This window comes from Schistocerca gregaria, chromosome 3, assembly GCF_023897955.1.
Source record: "Schistocerca gregaria isolate iqSchGreg1 chromosome 3, iqSchGreg1.2, whole genome shotgun sequence".
NCBI lineage: Eukaryota > Metazoa > Arthropoda > Insecta > Orthoptera > Acrididae > Schistocerca > Schistocerca gregaria.
The window spans coordinates 620,945,615-620,966,687 of record NC_064922.1 but is presented as its reverse complement, the minus strand read 5'-3'; the positions used below and the strand labels follow the sequence as shown (position 1 = coordinate 620,966,687).

The following is a 21,073-nucleotide window of genomic DNA, read 5'->3' as shown; positions in this document are numbered from 1 at the left end:
TACCAGTTTTTCCATTCATCTGTGAAGAATTTGTGTTAGTATTTTTGCAGCTGTGACTTATTAAACTGATAGTTCGGTAATTTTCACATTTGTCAACACCGGCTTTCTTTGGATATGAAATTATTATATTCTTCTTGAAGTCTGAGGGTATTTCACCTGTCTCATACACCTTGCTCACTAGATGGTAGAGTTTTGTTAGGCCTGGCTCTCCCAAGGCTGTCAGTAGTTCCAATGGAATGTTGTGTACTCCAGGGGCCTTGTTTTGACTTAGGTCTTTCAGTGCTCTGTCAAACTTTTCACGTAGTATCACCTCTCCTATTTCTTCGCCATCTACATTCTCTTCCATTTCTATAATATTGTCCTCAAGAGCATCACCCTTGTATAGACCCTTTATATACTCCTTCCACCTTTCTGCTTTCCCTTCTTTGCTTAGAACTGGGTTTCCATCTGAGCTCTTGATATTCATACAAGTGGTTCTCTTTTCTCCAAAGGTCTCCTTAATTTTCCTGTAGGCGGTATCTATCTTACTCGTAGTTATATGCACCTCTACATCCTTACATTTGTCCTCTAGCCATCCCTGCTTCGCCATTTTGCACTTCCTGTCGATCTCATTTTTGAGACGTTTGTTTTCTTTTCTGCCTGCTTCATTTACTGCATTTTTATATTTTCTCCTTTCATCAATTAAATTTAATATATCTTCTGTTACCCAAGGATTTCTGCTAGCCATCATCTTTTTACCTACTTGATCCTCTGCTGCCTTCACTATTTCATCCCTCAAAGCTACCCATTCTTCTTCTTCTGTATTTCTTTCCCCAATTCTTCTCAATCATTCCCTAAAGCTCTCCTTGAAACTCTCTAAAACCTCTGGTTCTGTCGGTTTATCCAAATCCCATCTCCTCAAATTCCCACCTTTTTGCAGTTTTCTTCAGTTTTAATCTAGAGTTCATAACCAATAGATTGTGGTCAGAGTCCACATCTGCCCCTGGAAATGTCTTACAATCTAAAACTGGGTTCCTGAATCTCTGTCTTATCATTCTATAATCTATCTGAAACCTTAAAGCACCTCCAGACCTCTTCCATGTATACAACCTTCTTTTATGATTCTTGAACCAAATGTTAGCTATGATTAAGATATGTTCTGTGGAAAATTCTACCAGGCGGCTTCCTCTTTCATTCCTTACTTCCATTCCATATTCACCTACTGCGTTTCCTTCTCTTCCTTTTCCTACTACCAAATTCCAGTCACCAATGACTATTAAAATTTGTCTCCCATCAATCTCTTCATCATCTGTGGAGCTAGTTGGCATATAAACTTGTACTACTGTGGTAGGCGTGGGCTTCGTGGTTATCTTGGCCACAATAATGCGTTCACTATGCTGTTTGTAGTAGCTTACCCGCATTCCTATTTTTTTTAATCATTTTTAATCCTACTCCTGCACTACCCTATTTGATTTTGTATTTATAACCCTGTATTCACCTGACCAGAAGTCTTGTTTCTCCTGCCGCCCAACTTCACTAATTCCCACTATATCCAACTTTAACCTATCTATTTCCCTTTTTAAATTTCTAACCTACCTGCTCGATTAAGGGATCTGACATTCCACACTCCGATCCGTAGAATGTCAGTTTTCTTTCTCCTGATAACGATGTCCTCCTGAGTAGTCTGAATGGGGGACTATTTTACCTCCAGAATATTTTACCCAAGAGGATGCCACCACCATTTAACCATAAAGTAAAGCTGCATGCCCTCAGGAAAATTACAACTGTAGTTTCCCCTTGCTTTCAGCAGCCGTTCGCAGTACCAGCACAGAAAGACCGTTTTGGTTAGTGTTACAAGGCCAGATCAGTCAATCATCCAGACTGTTGTCCCTGCAACTATGGAAAAGGCTGCTGCGCCTCTGTAGGAACCACACGTTTGTCTGGCCTCTCAACAGATACCCCTCCATTGTGGTTGCACCTAAGGTATGGCTATCTGTATCGCTGAGGCACGCAAGCCTCCCCATCAACGGCAAGGTCCATGATTCACGGGGGGGCTGTAGTACATATGTATAGAATTAACACTATCTTAGTTTTTAGTTATGAGCAACTAAGGCATGCACTATTTTCCAGGACAGATATCTGATACTGGTGACTTTCATCTTGAGCTTCAAGCCATCACAAGGCAGTATCTAAACATGTAAATGCTTCAGAAGTGGCCAGTAGAATGACCCGGAGAGACTCTGTTTTCAGGCAGTGTAGGGCTGTCATTTCTCGTGCTGAAAGGTGGTTGTTCTTAGGAAGGGACTTGGGGAAGACTGGTGAGGCCAAGCTGGAGGAAAGAAATTTCTAGAAGCTGACCACAGGGTGGTTAGTTAGGAACTAGGGGTAGGGGGGGGGGGGGGGGAGGATCATGGTTGGATGGTAGTGTGAACTGGTACAGCCACGATTCTACCGGTATCGGGAGAAGGTGAGTATGTCTTTGACAAATATAACATGGTTAAATTTGGATGCAGAGCTGAAGGTGAGGTCTTTGGATAGGACTGAAAATTCCGTGGGGCTGACGATTTTGATGGAAAAGTTTACAATAGTGTTCTGGGACTGTTTCAGCTTTGAATTTGGTTTGTTTCAGGGGATGTGCCAAGTTGAAAAGATCAGCTAGGCAGGGTCTGGGTGCTATGAGGGGTTGATGAGGAGGAACACTGTGGGTAGGATAGCGGTTGGATAGTGGTGCTCCAACTTGGCAGTACAATGTGGAAGTAGTGTCTGGAAGGCTCCTGCAGGTTGGGTAACTTACAGAGGTAGTGTCTGGAATGCCGCTGCATAGATAGCAAGCGATTCAACTTCAGAGATTTTTTTTTGTAAGATCCTATGGGACCAAAGTGCTGAGGTCATTCGTCCCTAAGCTTACACACTACTTAGTCTAACTTAAGTTAATTTAAACGCTAAGGACAACACACACACAAGCCCATGCCCGAGGGAGGACTCGAACCTCCGATGGGGAAAGCTGGCCGAACCATGTCAAGCCACCTCAGACCGTGTGGCTCAACTTCACAGATGTGTTGTATGTAGCAGAGGTTGCACAGCAGCAGTTATCTTGCAGGGGGAATTGAGGTGGCTCTAGGCTGCTTGTGTCATGGAGATGTGTTTTTGCAGTACTAGGTTTGTGAGGGGCAGGGATTGGCCGAATCTGGAAATGTGAAGATCTTTGTGAAAAGAGGATGGGGTCCACAGAAAGGAATTTTTATGGTTAGGCCATTGGGGGTGGGGATGAGTGATTCCATAGTTTAGGCACCATTTAAAGAATAGGATGTGGGACTGTTTTTTAGTAGGGGAAAGCAACACATTTCTGGACAGGTGCAGAGATTTGGAGCATGGGCCCACTGTGGCAGGGATGGCATTGGGGAAACAGGAAATGGTGTAGGAAATGGTTAAGCGAAAGTATTAGGTGGTTGAGAGGGGAGCTGGAAACAGAAAAGGAAATGCAAAAATAGAAACAAATACGTGAAAATACGCACCAATAAGTGAGAACACACACCAATACGTGAAAATATGCAAATAAAAGAAAAGAAAAGAAAGAAAAAATTGCAAAAAAATGCAAAAAAGGAAGGAATGGATGGAGTATGGCAATAAGCAACCCCTTGGGATAAGAGAGAAGAGAGGAGTGCTTGGTTAGGTCAAGATACACAAGTTTGTACGGCTCAGATAGTGTGGAAAACATGGGAAAATGTGAGAGGATGAGGTAAGAAATGGGATCAACAGGAACAATTTAATTAGGAGCTAGTAAAATTTGGGCATGAGAAACTGCACTAACAATTTGTGCGATTATGCAGCCATGTATTGTGTGGGGGAGAACAACTCTGATACAGTGTGGCTCAGATGTCAGTGTCAGTGGAGTTTGGAAGGTGATCAAAAAACACAGGAAAGAGGAGAAAGAATGGACAATGAGTAGAGCAATGTTTTAGGGATAGTAACATCTACACATATACTCCGAAAGCCACTGCGTGGTGTGTGGCAGAGTGTACCCTTTACCACTATTAGTCTTTTCTTTGCTGTTCCTTTTCCAAATATTGTGAGGGAGAAATGACTATATGCCTCCGCATTGACTCTAATTTCTAGTATCTTACCTTTGTGGTCCTTACGGAAATGTATGATGGTGGAAGTAGAATTGTTTTGCAGGCAGCTCTGAGTGATGATTCTCTAAATTTTCTCTAGTCACCTTCCCTCCAGGTATTCCCATTTTAACTATCGAAGCACCTCCGGAACACTTGCCTGTTTTTCAACTCTTCTGGTAACAAATCTAACAGCCTGCCTCTGAATTGATACAATGTGTTCCTCTAATCTGACCTGTTACAGCTTCCAAACACTCAAGCAGTACTCAAAACAGGTCGCACTAGTGTCCTACAAGCACTCTCCTTTACAGATGAACCACACTTTCCCAAAATTCTCCTAATAAACCGAAACTGACCATTCATTCCATTACATATCACTTTGCAGTGTTACGCATAGAAACTTATACAATGTGACTGTGTCAAGTAGGACACTACTAATGCCGTATCCAAATATTACAGGTTTGTTTTTACCACCCATCCGCATTAATTAACATTTTTCTACATTCAGAGATAGTTGCCATTGCTCAAAAAGACCACAAATTTTGTCTAAGTCATCCTCCTACAGTCACTCAATGTCAACACCTTACCGTACACCACAACATCAGCAGCAAACAAACCGTTGACTGCTGGCAAACCTGTTGGTTGGTTGGTTTGGGGTATAAAGGGCCCAAACTACAGAGTCATCAGTCCCTTTTTCCTGATGCAAGCAAGGCTCAAGGTACAAAAACACCCAACACCACACCTAAAAAGAAAATTAATGGAACAAACAAAAAACGGGGAAATCATACACCACAAGGAACAGTGGGAAAAGGTATTAAAACCATAGAGCATATGGTCTGGGCTGGCTGATCATAATAATAATCATCATCAGCCACTCTGCAAAACATTAAAATGTCCACCCCAGAAAGACAAGGCAAGATGAACACATGTAAAAACACGACAACCACCAAGACAAACAAATGCAAAGAAAGTGCGACGGAGTTAAAATGGAGGGAGGGTGGCAACCCCAGAGAGAAGTTGAAATGCCCACCCTTAGATGGTACGATAAAAATCCCCCTCATGAATAAATCATAAAACTAAATCTGCTGTTGAGGCATTGTCACCCAACACCAAAGGTAGGGTGCTGGGAACGTTAAAAATCTGCCATAGAAAAGCTACAAGTTGGCAGTCCAGCAAGATGTGGATGACAGTAATATGTGAGACACAGTGACACCAAGATGAGTTCCTGCGATGGAGGAGGTAGCCATGTGTTAGCCACATATGGCCAATGCGAAGCTGGCAGAGAACTACAGAGTCTCTGCGAGAGGTCCGCATGGAGGTCTTCCAAACATTCGTAGTCTCCTTAAGGGCATGCAGTTTTTTGTGCGCACTGAGATTATGCCATTCCATATCCCAAAGTTGAAAAACCTTGCAGCGTAATAAGGATTGCAGGTCAGTTACAGGGATGCCGATCTCCAGAAGCAGTTTCCATGTAGCCTGTTTGGCCAGCCTGTCATCATGTTCATTTCCTGGGATTCCGATGTGGCCTGGGGTCCACACAAACACCACGAAACGGCCATTCCAGGGCATAGGTGGACTCCTGGATGGTCGCAACCAAAGGATGGTGGGGGTAGCACTGGTCGATAGCTTGTAGGCTGCTCACGGAGTCAGTATAGAGAAGAAACGACTTGCCAGGGCATGAGCAGGTGCGCTCAAGAGCATGACAAATGCCCGCCAGCTCTGCAGTGAAAACACTGCAGCCATATGGCAAGGACTGCTGTTCAATATGTCCTTCACGAACACACGTAAAGCCAATGTGACCATCAGCCATCGAGCCATCAGTGTAAACTACTCCATGGTCCCAATACATGTCAAGAATCAAGAGGAAGTGACAGCAGAGAGCTGTGGGCTAAACAGAGTCCTTAGGACCATGTGAAAGGTAAAGGTGAAGGTTTGGCCTAGGTGTACACCATGGAGGTGTATGTGAATGGACGTTGAGTATACGTGGTAAAGGCAAGGACTCCACTTCAGACAGAAGAGATCAGACGCGAACTCCAATCTTAACCCCTGACCTGGGCCTCCGATGCGGGAGATGAACCGCCGTGGATGTGAAAAGGAGACAGTAATTCGGATGCTTGGAAGTACTATGAATGTGTGCAAGGTAACTGGAGAGCAGTTGTGTATGCCTAACCTTCAATGGAGGGACTCAGGCCTCCACCAGGATGCTGGTCACCGGACTCGTCCTAAAAGCTCCTGTTGCCAGTCAAACGCCACTGTGGTGCACTGGCTCCAGTAAACGCAATGCTGAGGGCGCTGCCGAACCCTAAACCAGACTCCCATAGTCAAGGCAGGATTGAACAAGGGCTCTGTAGAGCTGCAGCAACATAGAGCGATTTGCTCAGGCAGCAGAGGGCAGTGAGGTGCTGCCAACACTTCCAGTTCAGCTGACGAAGATGAGGAAACCATATCAATCGGGCAACAAAAACCAGTCCTTAGAATCAATATGTCTCCACTACAGTGAGTGGATCGTCATTAATGTAAAGTTCTGGTTCCGGATGAACGGTACAACACCAACAGAAGTGCATGGGACATGACTTCGCAGCTGAAAGCTGTGGGCTAGAGCCTATGACTGTGCCTTGTGGATGGCTCCTTGTAAGTGCTGCTCAGCAACACCAATGCAGGAGGAGCAGTACGAAATGCAGAAGTCGCCTGCACACAGAGAAGGTGAGACCGACATCCCAACAGCTGCTTATAGACCATTAATGGCCACTAAAAATAGAGATAAACTCAATGTAGAGCCCTATAGGACCTCATTTTTCTCGATATGGGGGCGGAACTATGGGTGGCACCAACTTGGACACAGAAAGTACAGAGTGATAGGAAATTTTGTGTGACGAACCAGTCCACCAGTGTGACGAACCAGTCCACCAGATCATTTATGTATATGTAAAATAATAGTGGTCCTATCACACTTGCCTGGAGCACTCCTGAGGATACATTTGTTTTGAACACTCACCATTAAGGACAACACATCTGTGTCCTATTACTCAAGAAGTCTTCGAGCCACTCATACATCTGGGAACCTATTCCATATGCTCGTACCTTCATTACCAGTCTGCAGTGGTGAATCACATCAAATACTTTTCAGAAATCTAGACATGTTGAATCTATGCCTGTTGCCCTTCATCCATCGTTCACAGCATATTATATGAGAAAAGGGCAAGCTGGCCATGCTGATTTGTGGACATAAGCATCTCAAAGACTCAAGAAAATTTATTATATTCAAACTGAGAACGTGTTCAAGTTTTCTACAGCAAACTCATGTTAGGGATATCAATCTGCAAAGGAAAACATGACAGGTTCATGATATCCAAAAAACAAGCAATGGAAAGTCAGGGTTAGAAATAGGCCTATCAACAATTATGAAAAGAATAGTTTGCTAGTCATATGAAACGACTAGATTGCTAGTCACTGTAAAAATGGCATGCCCAGTTGTAGTCAGGCACAACGGAAAGACTTGTACTCACTAAGCCTTTGGTAAAAGCATTCTTCAAAAAAGAAAATGAAACACATTCACACATTCACTCCATCAGTGGCGACTTTAACCAGACTGCAACAAGGAGGGGGCAGAAAGGGGGATTTTTGGGGGGGGGGGGGGGTCAGAGGTAGAAAAGAAGAGGAGCAGAGAGAGGAAGAGACTGGTGGGTCTGTTGGCAAAGAGTGAGCTCAATGAGTGTGAGGGGACACGAATTGAAAAGAGGTTATGGGGCAGAGGAGGCAGAAGTTGATGGGTGGAGGGTATGTGTGCAGTAGGTTATCATAGCTGAGGCAAGGATAATTTCAGGAGCACAGAATATGTTCCAAGGATAACTCCCATCCATGTTGTTGTTGTCTTCAGTCCTGAGACTGGTTTGATGCAGCTCTCCATGCTACTCTATCCTGTGCAAGCTTCTTCATCTCCCAGTACCTACTGCAACCTACATCATTCTGAATCTGCTTAGTGTATTCATCTCTTGGTCTCCCTCTACGATTTTTACTCTCCACGCTGCCCTCCAATACTAAATTGGTGATCCCTTGATACCTCAGAACATGTCCTACCAACCGATCCCTTCTTCTGGTCAAGTTGTGGCACAAACTTCTCTTCTCTCCAATCCTATTCAATACTTCCTCATTAGTTATGTGATCTACCTATCTAATCTTCAGCATTCTTCTGTAGCACCACATTTTGAAAGCTTCTATTCTCTTCTTGTACAAACTATTTATCGTCCATGTTTCACTTCCATACATGGCTACACTCCATACAAATACTTTCAGAAATGACTTCCTGACACTTAAATCTATACTCGATGTTAACAAATTTCTCTTCTTCAGAAACGCTTTCCTTGCCATGGCCAGTCTACATCTTATATACGCTTTCCTTGCCATGGCCAGTCTACATCTTATATCCTCTCTACTTCGACCATCATCAGTTATTTTGCTCCCCAAATAGCAAAACTCCTTTACTACTTTAAGTGTCTCATTTCCAAATCTAATTCCCTCAGCATCACCCGACTTAATTCGACTACATTCCATTATCCTCGTTTTGGTTTTGTTGATGTTCATCTTATATCCTCCTTTCAAGACACTGTCCATTCCGTTCAACTGCTCTTCCAAGTCCTTTGCTGTCTCTGACAGAATTACAATGTCATCGGTGAACCTTAAAGTTTTTATTTCTTCTCCATGGATTTTAATACCTACTCTGAATTTTTCTTTTGTTTCCTTTACTGCTTGCTCAATATACATATTGAATAACATCGGGGAGAGGCTGCAACCCTATCTTACTCCCTTCCCAACCACTGCTTCCCTTTCATGTCCCTCGACTCTTATAACTGCCATCTGGTTTCTGTACAAATTGTAAATAGCCTTTCGCTCCCTGTTATTTTACCCCTGCCATCTTCAGAATTTGAAAGAGAGTATTCCAGTCAACACTGTCAAAAGCTTTCTCTAAGTCTACAAATGCTAGAAACGTAGGTTTGCCTTTCCTTAATCTTTCTTCTAAGATAAGTCGTAAGGTCAGTGTTGCCTCACGTGTTCCAGTATTTCTATGGAATCCAAACTGATCTTCCCCGAGGTTGGCTTCTACTAGTTTTTCCATTTGTCTGTAAAGAATTCGAGTTAGTATTTTGCAGCTGTGGCTTATTAAACTGATTGTTTGGTAATTTTCACATCTGTCAACACCTGCTTTCTTTGGGATTGGAATTATAATTATTATATTCTTCTTGAAGTCTGAGGGTATTTCGCCTGTTTCATAAATCTTGCTCACCAGATGGTACAGTTTTGTCAGGACTGGCTCTCCCAAGGCCGTCAGTAGTTCCAATGGAATGTTGTCTATTCCGGGGGCCTTGTTTCGACTTAGGTCTTTCAGTGCTCTGTCAAACTCTTCACGCAGTATCATATCTCCAATTTCATCTTCATCTACATTCCCTTCCATTTCCATAATATTGTCCTGAAGTACATCATCCTTGTATAGACCCTCTATATACTCCTTCTACCTTTCTGCTTTCCCTTCTTTGCTTAGAACTGGGTTTCCATCTGAGTTCTTGATATTCATACAAGTGGTTCTCTTTTCTCCAAAGGTCTCTCTAATTTTCCTGTAAGCAGTATCTATCTTACCCCTAGTGAGATAAGCCTCTACATTCTTACATTTGTCCTCTAGCCATCCCTGCTTAGCCATTTTGCACTTCCTCTCGATCTCATTTTTGAGACGTTTGTATTCCTTTTTGCCTGCTTCAATTACTGCATTTTTATATTTTCTCCTTTCATCGATTAAATTCAATATTTCTTCTGTTTACCTACTTGATCCTCTGCTGCCTTCACTACTTCATCCCTCAAAGCTACCCATTCTTCTTCTACTGTATTTCTTTCCCCCATTTCTGTCAATTGTTCCCTTATGCTCTCCCTGAAACTCTGTACAACCTCTGGTTCTTTCAGTTTATCCATGTCCCATCTCCTTAAATTCCCACCTTTTTGCAGTTTCTTCAGTTTTAATCTACAGTTCATAACCAGTAGATTGTGTTCAGAGTCCACATCTGCCCCTGGAAATGTATTACAATTTAAAACCTGGTTCCTAAATCTCTGTCTTACCATTATACAATCTATCTGATACCTTTTAGTATCTCCAGAGTTCTTCCATGTATACAACCTCCTTTCATGATTCTGAAACCAAGTGTTAGCTATGATTAAATTGTGCTCTGTGCAAAATTCTACCAAGCAGCTTCCTCTTTCATTTCTTAGCCCCAATCCATATTCACCTACTACGTTTCCTTCTCTCCCTTTTCCTACTCGCGAATTCCAGTCACCCATGACTATCAAATTTTCGTCTCCCTTCACTATCTGAATAATTTCTTTTATTTCATCATACATTTCTTCAATTTCTTCGTCATCTGCAGAGCTAGTTGGCATATAAATTTGTACTACTGTAGTAGGTGTGGGCTTCATATCTATCTTTGCCACAACCATACAGTTCAGAAGAACAGCTGGTTGTACAGGGGAGCATTGAGACGGCACATGTTGTGATGCAGCCATTAAAATCAAGCCTGTTATGTTCAGCTGCATGTCGTGCGATAGGGTAGTTCACTGTGCTCTTGGTCACACTTTCGGAGTGGGCATTCATTCTGGTAGACCACTGACTGGTAGTCATACTAATATAAAAAGCTGTCCTATGATTGCAGCAGGGCTGGTATATGACATGGCTGCTTTCATATGTGGCCTGGTCTACAATGGGATAGGACAAGCATGTGAAAGGACAAACTGGATGAGATGGTTGGTGGATTGGGCAGATTTTGCACCTGGCTCTTCTGCAGGGATATGATGCCTGTGGCAAGGGTCTGGGCTCAGGAAAGGCACAGAGATGGACTAGAATATTGTGGAGGTTGTATACGTGATGGAACGCCACTTAAGGAGGGGTGGGAAAGATCTTTGGAAGGTTGTCCCTCATTTCAAGGCATGACAATAGGTAATTGGAGCCCTGAGGAAGGATGTGGTTCAGTTGTTCGAGTCCAGAGTTATATTGGGTGATGAAGGGGATGCTCCTTTGTAGCTAGTTCTTGGGTGGTGGTTGATGGAAAGATTTGCGTGGGGTGGGGGGAATGTGATGTGGACAGGAAATCTGTGCTCACTCTCTGCCAACCAACACATCACTTTGTTCTCATCTCTGGTCCCCTCCTTTTTTTGCGCTTCCCATCCTCCCCTCCCCTGGAGCTTCAAAAAGCGCACCTTTCACAGTGACCCCCCCCCCCCCCCCCCCAAGAACCAGCTACAAGAAAGGGCTTTGATTACCTATGACCATGATCTGAAATGAGGGATATCCTTCCAAAGGTCCTTTCCATGCCTCCTAAAGTTGTGTTCCATTGCCCACCCAACCTCCACAACATCCTAGTCCATCTCTACACCACGCCTAATACAAACCCCATCCAGGTGCACAGCCTGCCCAATCCACCCATCCAGTAATACCTATCTCAGCTTGTCACTGGCTTATCCTACCCCATGGAGGCCAGGCGACCTGTGAAAGCAGCTGTTATATACTGGCTCTGCTGCAATCACTGCGCAGATTTTTACATTGGTACGACTACCAACTAGATGTCCAGCAGGATGTACAGTCATCACCAAACTGTGGCCAAGAGTAGACCACCCTGTGGCACAACATGCAGCTAAACATTACATGCTTGATTTCGATGGCTGCTTTACAACCTGGGCCATCTGGATCTCCCCCTCCACCACCGGCTTTTCTGAACTGCACAGATGGGAGTTACCAAGACATTATCCGCTCCTGAAGTTATGCCAGCCTCAAGCTAAGGTAACCTACTGTACCCACACCCCCCACCCAACAGTTTCTGCCCCCTCTCTCCTATTACTTCCTCCCTATTCTCATCCTCCCACCCTCATTGTGTGCTGCACTCTGCCAACACACCTGCCTGTCTTTCCCCTTCCTTGCTCCTCTCTTTCCCAGCTTCCTGTCTCCCCCTGCTCCTTCCCTTTCCTGCTCCTTGCACCACAGCCTCCTGACACTGCTCCTGGTGGCAGTCTTGTCATGGCTCCATCTAGCCCCTACACACTCAGCCAGACAACACTTCCCTCCTCCACCTGTAACCTTCCCCTTCCCCAGCCCTTCCAGATTGCTACTTTCATTCCACGTGACAGCCACATTCCAGTTTGAGCTGGCAGAGATGGTGACCGTGTGTGCCTGAGGTGTGCTTGCTTGTGTGAATGAATAAGTGTGTGTTGCATTTTCTAAACAAGGCTTTGGCAGAAATCTAAATATGCAACAGCCTTTTTGTTGTGCCAGTCTGCAGCTCAATGTGTCATCTTTATGATGAGTAGCATTCTAAGAATGAGAATTCGAAGAGGAGGGTTAGAAGTGATTGAGGAATTTACCTATCTGGGAAGCAGGAACACAACATAGGGTATAAGCTGGAAAGAAATTGTGTGCAAAATACAGCAGGTTCAAAACTGCTTTTAATTTCAGAAATAACATTGTCACGAGTGAGAACATACATCAGGTAAAATTAAATGGATAATGGAAGCATTTCTTTGGAGTGTGATTCTATACAATTTGACAATAAGAAAACAAGAGAGAGGGATAAAATTACAAGTAAAGAGCCATTCAGAAGAGGACAGGAAGCCAGAGCTCTCTGGTGGCACATCCAGACAAGAAGGGGCAAACTCAGAGGACAAAACAACATCATTAGAACAATAACAAAAGGACCTGTCGAGGGAAGGAACACTGGGAAGATCAAGGATGTCATAAAGACAGCAATTATGAGTGTGTGGAATATGCTATCTGTGCAGAAATGAAGAGGGAGGCAGACGGAAGAGGTTATTTGCATACTGCTGCAAACCAAACTCAGGTTTAAACACTAAAGAAGAAGAAGTAGAAGAACAGGGATGAGAGAGGAGAAAAATTGAGTTCTGCATAAATTTTGGTGACTAATAGTGAATATACTGTCCAAAAGTCACAAGAGAATGCATACTTTGAAAAGGCCAGGATACTGGTAGTTTCCAGCCCAGTTACACCATGATCAGCCACAGGTTCCAAAATCATATCAGACTGTAAGACTTACCAAAGATCAGGTACAGATCAAGATCACAATTCAGTAAAGATGAAGACGAGACGGAAGGTTAAGAGAATCACTGTGATCAATCAATTTGGAGAGAAGAGGGTACTGAAGTATTGAGGAATAATGAGGTGTCTGAAATTCTCTAAGGTTGTTTGGACACCTCTAAATAGGGCAATCACAGATGTTGGACAGACAAACACAGGTGCAAGTTAGGTAAGAGGGAACAAACCTTGAGTAAGAGAAGAAATATTACAACTGATCAACAGAAGAAGAAAGTACAAATACGTTCAGGGAAAGACACAACTATGTCAATATAATACACTTGGAAATAAAATAAACAGCAGGTCATGTTAACTGATTCTTCCATTGCTTCATGGTAGGAGGGTACAGGGAAGCTAAGTGAAATGGCTGCAGGAAAAGTGTGACAAAATTGAAAAAGAAATGACTGTCAGATGGACTGTTTCAGCATATAGAAAAGCTAAAACAGCCTTCAGAGACATTAAAGGCAAGGGCGACAACATTAAGAGGGAAATGGGGATTCCACTGTCAACTGCAGAAGAGAGAGTGAATAGCTGGAAAGAGTACACTGAAAGCCTCCATGACAGGGGAGGACTTCTCTAATGAGAGTGCTGGAAGATGAAATTGCAGCCAATGTGGAAAAGAGAGGGTATCCAATATTAGGATCGGAATTTAAAAGCGCTCCAAGACACTTGGGATCAAGTCAGGCACAAGGTATAGCACACAGTACAGATAACATTATATCAGAATTTCTAAAAGCAATAGGGGAAGTGGTAACCAAGTGACTATTCAAGTGGATGTGAAGATGCCAAGGGCAGATAAGTGTAAAACTATCGCACACTTGGCTTGACAGCTCACATATACAAGTTGTTGACAAGAATAATATTTAGAAGACTGGAGAAAAGAAACTGAAGATCTGTCATATGACAGCTTGGTTTTAGGGAAGGTAAAGGCACCAGAGGGGCAATTCTAACATTGCACTTGTTAAGGGAAGCAAGACTTAAGAAGATCCAGGACACAAGTATAGGATTTTTCAACCTGGCTAGAAGAAGCATGCAATAGCATAAAACTGAGCAAGAAGTTCTAAATTTTCAGAAAAATAGGTGGAAGCTACAGGGAAAGGTGGGTAATGTCATACAAAAACCAATAGGGAGTACTGCAATTGAAAGATCAAGAATGAGGAGCTTGGATTGTAAAGAATGTAAGATGGCGAAGCAATCTTTCCCCACCATTGCTCAATCTATACATTGTTGGAGCAATGATACAAATAAAAGAAAGATTCAAGAATAGGATTAAAATTCATGATGAAAGAATTTCAATAATAAGATTCATTAATGACACTGCTATCCTCAGTGAAAGATAACAAAAAATACAGGACTTGTTGAATCGAATGAATAGCCTAGAGAGATTTTCATGGTGGCTACTTCAAACGAGTCAGAAGACAGGTGACTCAAGGCAAAAAAAAAAAAAAAAAGGTGAATACACACCTCAATATGTTTGAACTCAGAATATGTTCTAAGAGTGATACGTCTGTTATTTCCTTCTTACCAAAACATGCCGAGGTTGTGAAATGAGGAAATTATTAGAATTATACTTACATGGTGACGGATGTTTTGAAACTTTGCGCAAGACATTTTCTTTTAATGCTGCATTTTTCAAAAGAATCTACTTCATCAAACTGAAACGAGAGGGATTGATAATAATGCATATACTCGTCTGTCAAGTCCGACATCATTTCTTCGCTTATTCCGAAATCCGAATCAAATCATCAAAATTTGGCGCGGGCTTCAAAGCACTTCCATAGCGAAGAAACACTCCTGTTTCCTTGTGCAGTTGTGTGAATGTGTGACTTGGTCATGAAGTTCTGTAAACATATGAAAGGCAAATTGTCAAGCCAATAAACACTCGACCTACGTTTTGACAATACTGAGAATATCTTTTGGATCATCAATACTGCTCGTTTGTATATCTATTATAGAAATTACGTCAATACACTCTCTCAGACTGTCAATGTATTAATGGCTTGATAATATTATTGAACGTGTGAGGGTGCGTTGGCATATAGAGTTGTTATGCTGCTGTTGGAGTGTTGGTGCATAGCACTTGAAAGGCTTTGGCAATGAATGTATGTATTCTGTGGCCGTGTGGTGTTTTGTTTATCTGTTGTACGCACGTGTTGATGTGTTTGTGAGTCTCAGTTGAAAAGTGGGAAAACAAATGTGCAGTGTATCGTAACCCCCTTCTCGCCGGTAGTGTTTAATTATTTATTTTGAAAATTTTGTTGAAGAAATGGGCAAAACTAAAAAGATCAAGCAAGAGCCTGGTGCAGAAAATGAACCAGCAGCTGAGGAGCAAGAAACAGCTGAAATTCTCGATGTTTCCACAATTAAGAAGGAAGACTTGAGTTATGACGAGAAGTGTGCATTTGCTACGTCGATTGCAAAACCAATGGCCTCAAGGAAGCTTGCAAAGAAACTGTATAAATTAATTAAGAAAGGTCAGAGAAGTAGTTGTATCCGTTTGTGTTAAAAATATTTCATATATAATGTGTGTGTGTGTGTGTGTGTGTGTGTGTGTGTGTGTGTAATTTGGGCTTTGTTTTACAGCGGCAGCCCACAAAACATATCTGCGGAATGGTCTTAAGGATGTACAGAGGAGGATAAGGAAAGGAGAAACAGGGTAAGAAAACACTCTGTTTTATCAACTTTCTGGAGTAACGATTGCCTCTTATATCATTGCCTCTGTATAAACAAACCTCAGAAAAAAGTCGATATATATATATATATATATATATATATATATATATATATATATATATTCCAGAAAAATCGAAAACGTTGTACAGAATGTTGTAGTTTATGCAAATTAAGGCAGTTAAATGACAGGTAACAACTATTTAAGGGACAAAATAAACTTTTGCTTTATTTGAACAACACATATTAATACATTTGACTGCCAAATTATATTATGTTGCCCCATCAACAAACACGGAACATGTATATTCCACAGTGTCTAGTTGTCTCTTATGCGACCATGATATCAATCCTCCCGTTAGTCTAAAACAACTTCCAGTGATGGAGTGTCTGCTTTCCAGCTCATTTCCTTGTCTGCAACACTGTATCCTTCCAAATTTACATTTCCAGTTTTAGAATATTTTAACTTACAATCTGCCATCCAGTGCTTTTCTCTCGGATAACTGCAAAACTTGCTTACTTCATTTGTGGGAAATGCAATGTCTGGGCTGGAAGTCTGTGCTAAGTACAGTAGACTTCCTACAGCTTCCAAATATGGTATAGGCCCTACTTTATTTACATTTCTTGTCATCGTCAGTTATTAGCAGTTCTGCATTGTTTTCCATAGGAGTAGAAATAGATTTACAATTTTCGATATTCAACTTTTCTAAGATCTTTCTTGTATACAGAGGTCATTGATTAATTCATAATTCTTCTCTGTTGGCACTTCTTAGAATCTTCATGCCTAAGTATTGATTAATTTCCCCTAAATCATGCACATTAAACTCAGACCATAACTGATTTTTAAAATAGTTTATCTGGCTTTTACTGTTGGTTAAAATAAAAAAAAGAATCATGTACCCATATGGCCATGATTGCAATTTCTTCATTGCTCCTTTTATGATATATACTGGGATCTGCCTTTCACTGTAACATGCCTAGTTTTACCAGACTCTTATGCAAATATTTATTCCAGCAATGGCCACTTTGCCATATGCCATATGCCTACTTTTCTCTTGATAAGGTTGCTTAACTTCATCAGGTGGAATCAAATATATTTCCTGTTCCAGTCTTCCATACATGTAGGCTGTTTTCACATCCATTTGATGAATTAACAAGTCTTCCTTTAGTGCAAGAGATAAAAAGTATCTTAATGATGAATACTTCACCACTGGTGAGAAAGTTTCATTGTAATCTATTCGTTCTTTCTGGGAATATCATTAACTACCAATCTGGCTTACAATTTTGGTATTCCTTTCTCAGGGTTTTTAATATTAAATTCCCATCTTAGACTTAGTGGCTTTTTATTTTCAGGCATGTCAACTCATTTGTATGTATCATTATCCACAAAAGATTGCAGCTCCTTTTCAATAGCCTTTGTTTCATTGTAATCTATTCGTTCTTTCTGGGAATATCGTTAACTACCAACCAGACATGAAGAAGAACAAATAGCTTTAAGGGTAAATGATACTTTGGTGACAGATGTGTATAGTGTTGCAGAACTTTTTAACAAACATTTTATAACTGTTACTTAAAAGATGGGGTTGTCAGGTTCGGTAGATGCTGCTATGGAATTCCTCAGACCAGACATTTCAAGTAACTTCCATAATAAGAATTTGACCCTCAGTACCCTAACAGAAATAATGTCCATCATAAAATCTTTAAAATCAAAACATCTAGTGGTTATGATGAAATATCAACAAAGTTAATTAAAGAATGTGATTCTGAGCTAAGTAACGTATTAAGCTATCTGTGTAACCAGTCGTTTATCAGTGGAATATTTCCTGAATGGCTGAAATATGCTGAAGTTAAGCCACTGTTTAAGAAGGGAGATAAAGAAATAGCATCAAATTTCCGTCCAGTTTCACTGTTGCCAGCATTCTCAAAATTTTTCGAAAAAGTAATGTACAGTCGGCTTTATGACCATCTTATCTCAAATAACATACTGTCAAAGTCACAGTTTGGATTTCTAAAAGGTTCTGGTATTGAGAAGGCTATCTACACTTAAACAGTGAAAATGTGCTTAATTCATTAGGCAAAAAATTGCAGGCAACTGGTATATTTTGTGTTCTGTCAAAGGCATTTGACTGTATAAATCACAACATCCTTTTAAGTAAATTAGAATATTATAGTGTAACAGGAAATGCTGCAAAATGGTTCCAATCTTATATCTCTGGCAGGAAACAAAGGGTGTTATTAGGAAAGAGACATGTATCAAGCTATCAGGCATAATCCAACTGGGAACTAATTACATGTGAGGTCCCACAAGGTTCCATTTTGGGGCCTCCTCACCTTTTCTTGTGTATATCAATGACCTTTCATCAGTAACATTACCAGATGCCAAGTTCGTTTTGTTTGCCATGATACAAACATTGCAATAAATAGCAAATCAAGTGTAGTCTTAGAAAGATCAGCCAATAAAATAGTTGTGGACATTAATCACTTGTTCCTAGCCAATTCATTGTCACGAAACTTTGAAAAAACACACTACGTGCAATTCAGAACTTGTAAGGGGTTTCCCATGAGTATATGTCTAACATACGATGACAAGAAGATAGAACAAGTGGACAGTGTTAAATTCTTGGGATTAAAGCTTGATAATAAATTCAACTGGGAGGAGCACACCACAGAACTGCCGAAGCGTCTTAACAAATCTCTGTTTGCAATGCGAATTTTGTCAGACATAGGGGATATAAAAATGAAAAGGCTGGCATACTATGCTTACTTTCATTCCATAATGTCATATGAGATTATTTTATGGGCTAATCATCAAGCCAAGCTAAAAAAAAAAAAAAAGTGCAGTAAGAGTTAAATGTGGTGTGAACTCAAGAACATCCTGCAGAATCCTGTTTAGGGAACTAGGGATACTAACTACTGCTTCCCAATATATTTATTCCTTAATGAAATTTGTCATTAAAAATATATCACTTTTTCAAACCAACAGCTCAATTCATGGAATCAGTACTAGAAATGAGGATAATCTTCACAAGGATTTAAAGTCACTTAGTCTTGTACAAAAAGGTGTGCATTATTCAGGAACACACATTTTCAACAACTTGCCAGCAGCCATAAAAAGCTTAACAACCAATGAAATTCAGTTCAAGAGAAGCCTAAAGAATTTATTGGTGGCCAATTCCTTCTATTCCATTGATGAATTTCTCAGTAAAAACAAAGTACAATATAACCTCTGCACAATTTCAGTGCAGTAATGTGTTCATTGAAAATTTGTGTGTGTGTGTGTGTGTGTGTGTGTGTGTGTGTGTGTGTGTGTGTGTAAGTATAATCTAACTTCTGCACCATTTCAGTGCAGTAATGTGTTCATTGTAAATAAGTGATATAGTAGTTGTATTACATATTTATTACCTTATAAATAAATAAATAAGAAACGTTTATTATTTTAAATTCAGTGCATTAGTATTTGTAAAATGACTCGTTCATACAGTGTTCATTAAAAAATGAAGATCATTCCACTTGGGACCTGTGGAATGGTACATTAGCTTATTTCTTTTAGTTGTAAATATTTGCCATGTATTGTTGTTTTCCTGACATGTTCCACATCCTGGAGGACCTCCTCACTACGGATCAATTGGAATGAAAGTAAATCTGATCTAATCAATCTGGCTTAGAATTTTGGTATTCCACTCTCAGGATTTTTAATACTAAACACCCATCTTGTTCTTAGTGGCTGTTTATTTTCTGGCATGTCAACCCATTCGTATGTATCATTATCCACAAAAGATTGCAGCTCCTTTTCAATAGCCTTTATCCAATCTTGAGCATTTGAACTTGTTAAAGCTTCATCAACTGTGATTGGTTCAGTAATTAAAACTTCCGGGCTAAGAGGCCGTGGTCCAATAGTAGAAATACTTCTCCCTGACGTTTCGTTGCCAGTTGCGGGCAACATCGTCTGAGGTGAGTCTACGACTGGCTGCTAGGCCGTGGAGGTCCTGTTTATATAGAGGGCATAGAGGGCGCCACCACTCGTCATGTGCTCTCAACAGTAAAACTATCTCTGGCTGGCGTCATTACTCTCGATCGAAGGTAATCGATTGTCACATCTTTGGTACAAAGTCGATCGCCATATCTTATCTAATTTCAAGCCTTCTTCTTTCCTGTTAAAATTATTGTGGTGATTAAAAATCTCTACAGCCTCTCTATACATACGTGCATAATAATGTGATGTCTTAGCTAGCACGCTCGTCTCACTAAATTTTATTTCATGGTCACCCATTTGAAAAACATGTTCTGCTACAGCCGATTTGTCCGTGTGTCCCAGTTGACAGTTCCTTTTATGTTCAGTTAGGCGAGAAGATTGTTTCATTCAGTGCAAGCTAGCCGTATCTATTCACGCATGGAACTGGCAATGCTATGAGAATGGATCCATCAAACATGTCGAGGACTCGTGGTAACATGCAGTCAACTATTAAATCTCCATCTATTTATTAGCAATACAATGCAGGTTTGCGATTGGAATAAGGTGGATGGGCTAACATTTAGATCTATGGACACATAGTGCAGAAGTGTCTTCTAATAGACAGAAGAAGTAGTTTGATACTCTACAGAAGAGCAGACAGGAAACACCGGTTATAGACAATTCTCGAACAGAAAAGAATTATCCAGGGAAGAAACTTCTGTTCTCTCGAAAGGAGAAAATTTTGCAATTACCCCAATGAAGATTCCAACGAAGGATATTGTAGCTAATATACAGGCGAGGATTCGGCTGCTACCATCACACACTGCTGATGAAGTTAGGATGGAAACAGCCAGGATACTGCGTAACGCTAAGCCACCTAGCAGTAATCTGTCTCAAGGAGAAAAGAAAGCATTACGGGAGATTAATGCAGACAAGGGTATTATTGTACTTTCTGCTGACAAGGGAAATGCTACCGTGGTGATGAAGTGTGAAGACTACCACAAGAAGATCAGTGACCTTTTCGATCTTACCACTTATAAAAAGTTGAAAAAGGATCCTACAACGAAAGTGTTGACAGGTACCAATCAATTAATAAAAAAGTCCTCTATTCCTTCAGAGGATAAAAAAGATCTTTGCAAAACGGAAGCTTATCCTCCTAGATTATATGGGCTACCTAAGGTGCATAAACCTAATATCCCACTGAGACCGATAGTAAGTGCTATTGGATCACCTGCTCAAGAGCTGGCT

General features: G+C 41.1%; 2 protein-coding genes across 2 annotated transcripts in view; one reads left to right on the top strand and one right to left on the bottom strand.

Annotated features, from left to right (window-relative positions):
- Positions 1-14,992, bottom strand: part of LOC126355207 (fidgetin-like protein 1) — a 190,079-nt gene extending 175,087 nt beyond the window's left edge. The window contains exon 1 of the mRNA XM_050005454.1: positions 14,779-14,992. Within this exon, the coding sequence (XP_049861411.1) occupies positions 14,779-14,915 (137 nt within the window). The 5' untranslated portion in view covers positions 14,916-14,992. The remainder of the gene's footprint in view (positions 1-14,778) is intronic.
- A 29-nt stretch (positions 14,993-15,021) lies between these two features.
- The window catches only part of LOC126355208 (H/ACA ribonucleoprotein complex subunit 2-like protein), a 38,442-nt gene continuing 32,390 nt past the window's right edge, over positions 15,022-21,073 (top strand). The window contains exons 1-2 of the mRNA XM_050005455.1: positions 15,022-15,677; positions 15,787-15,859. Coding sequence (XP_049861412.1) covers positions 15,470-15,677; positions 15,787-15,859 — 281 coding nt within the window. The 5' untranslated portion in view covers positions 15,022-15,469. The remainder of the gene's footprint in view (positions 15,678-15,786; positions 15,860-21,073) is intronic.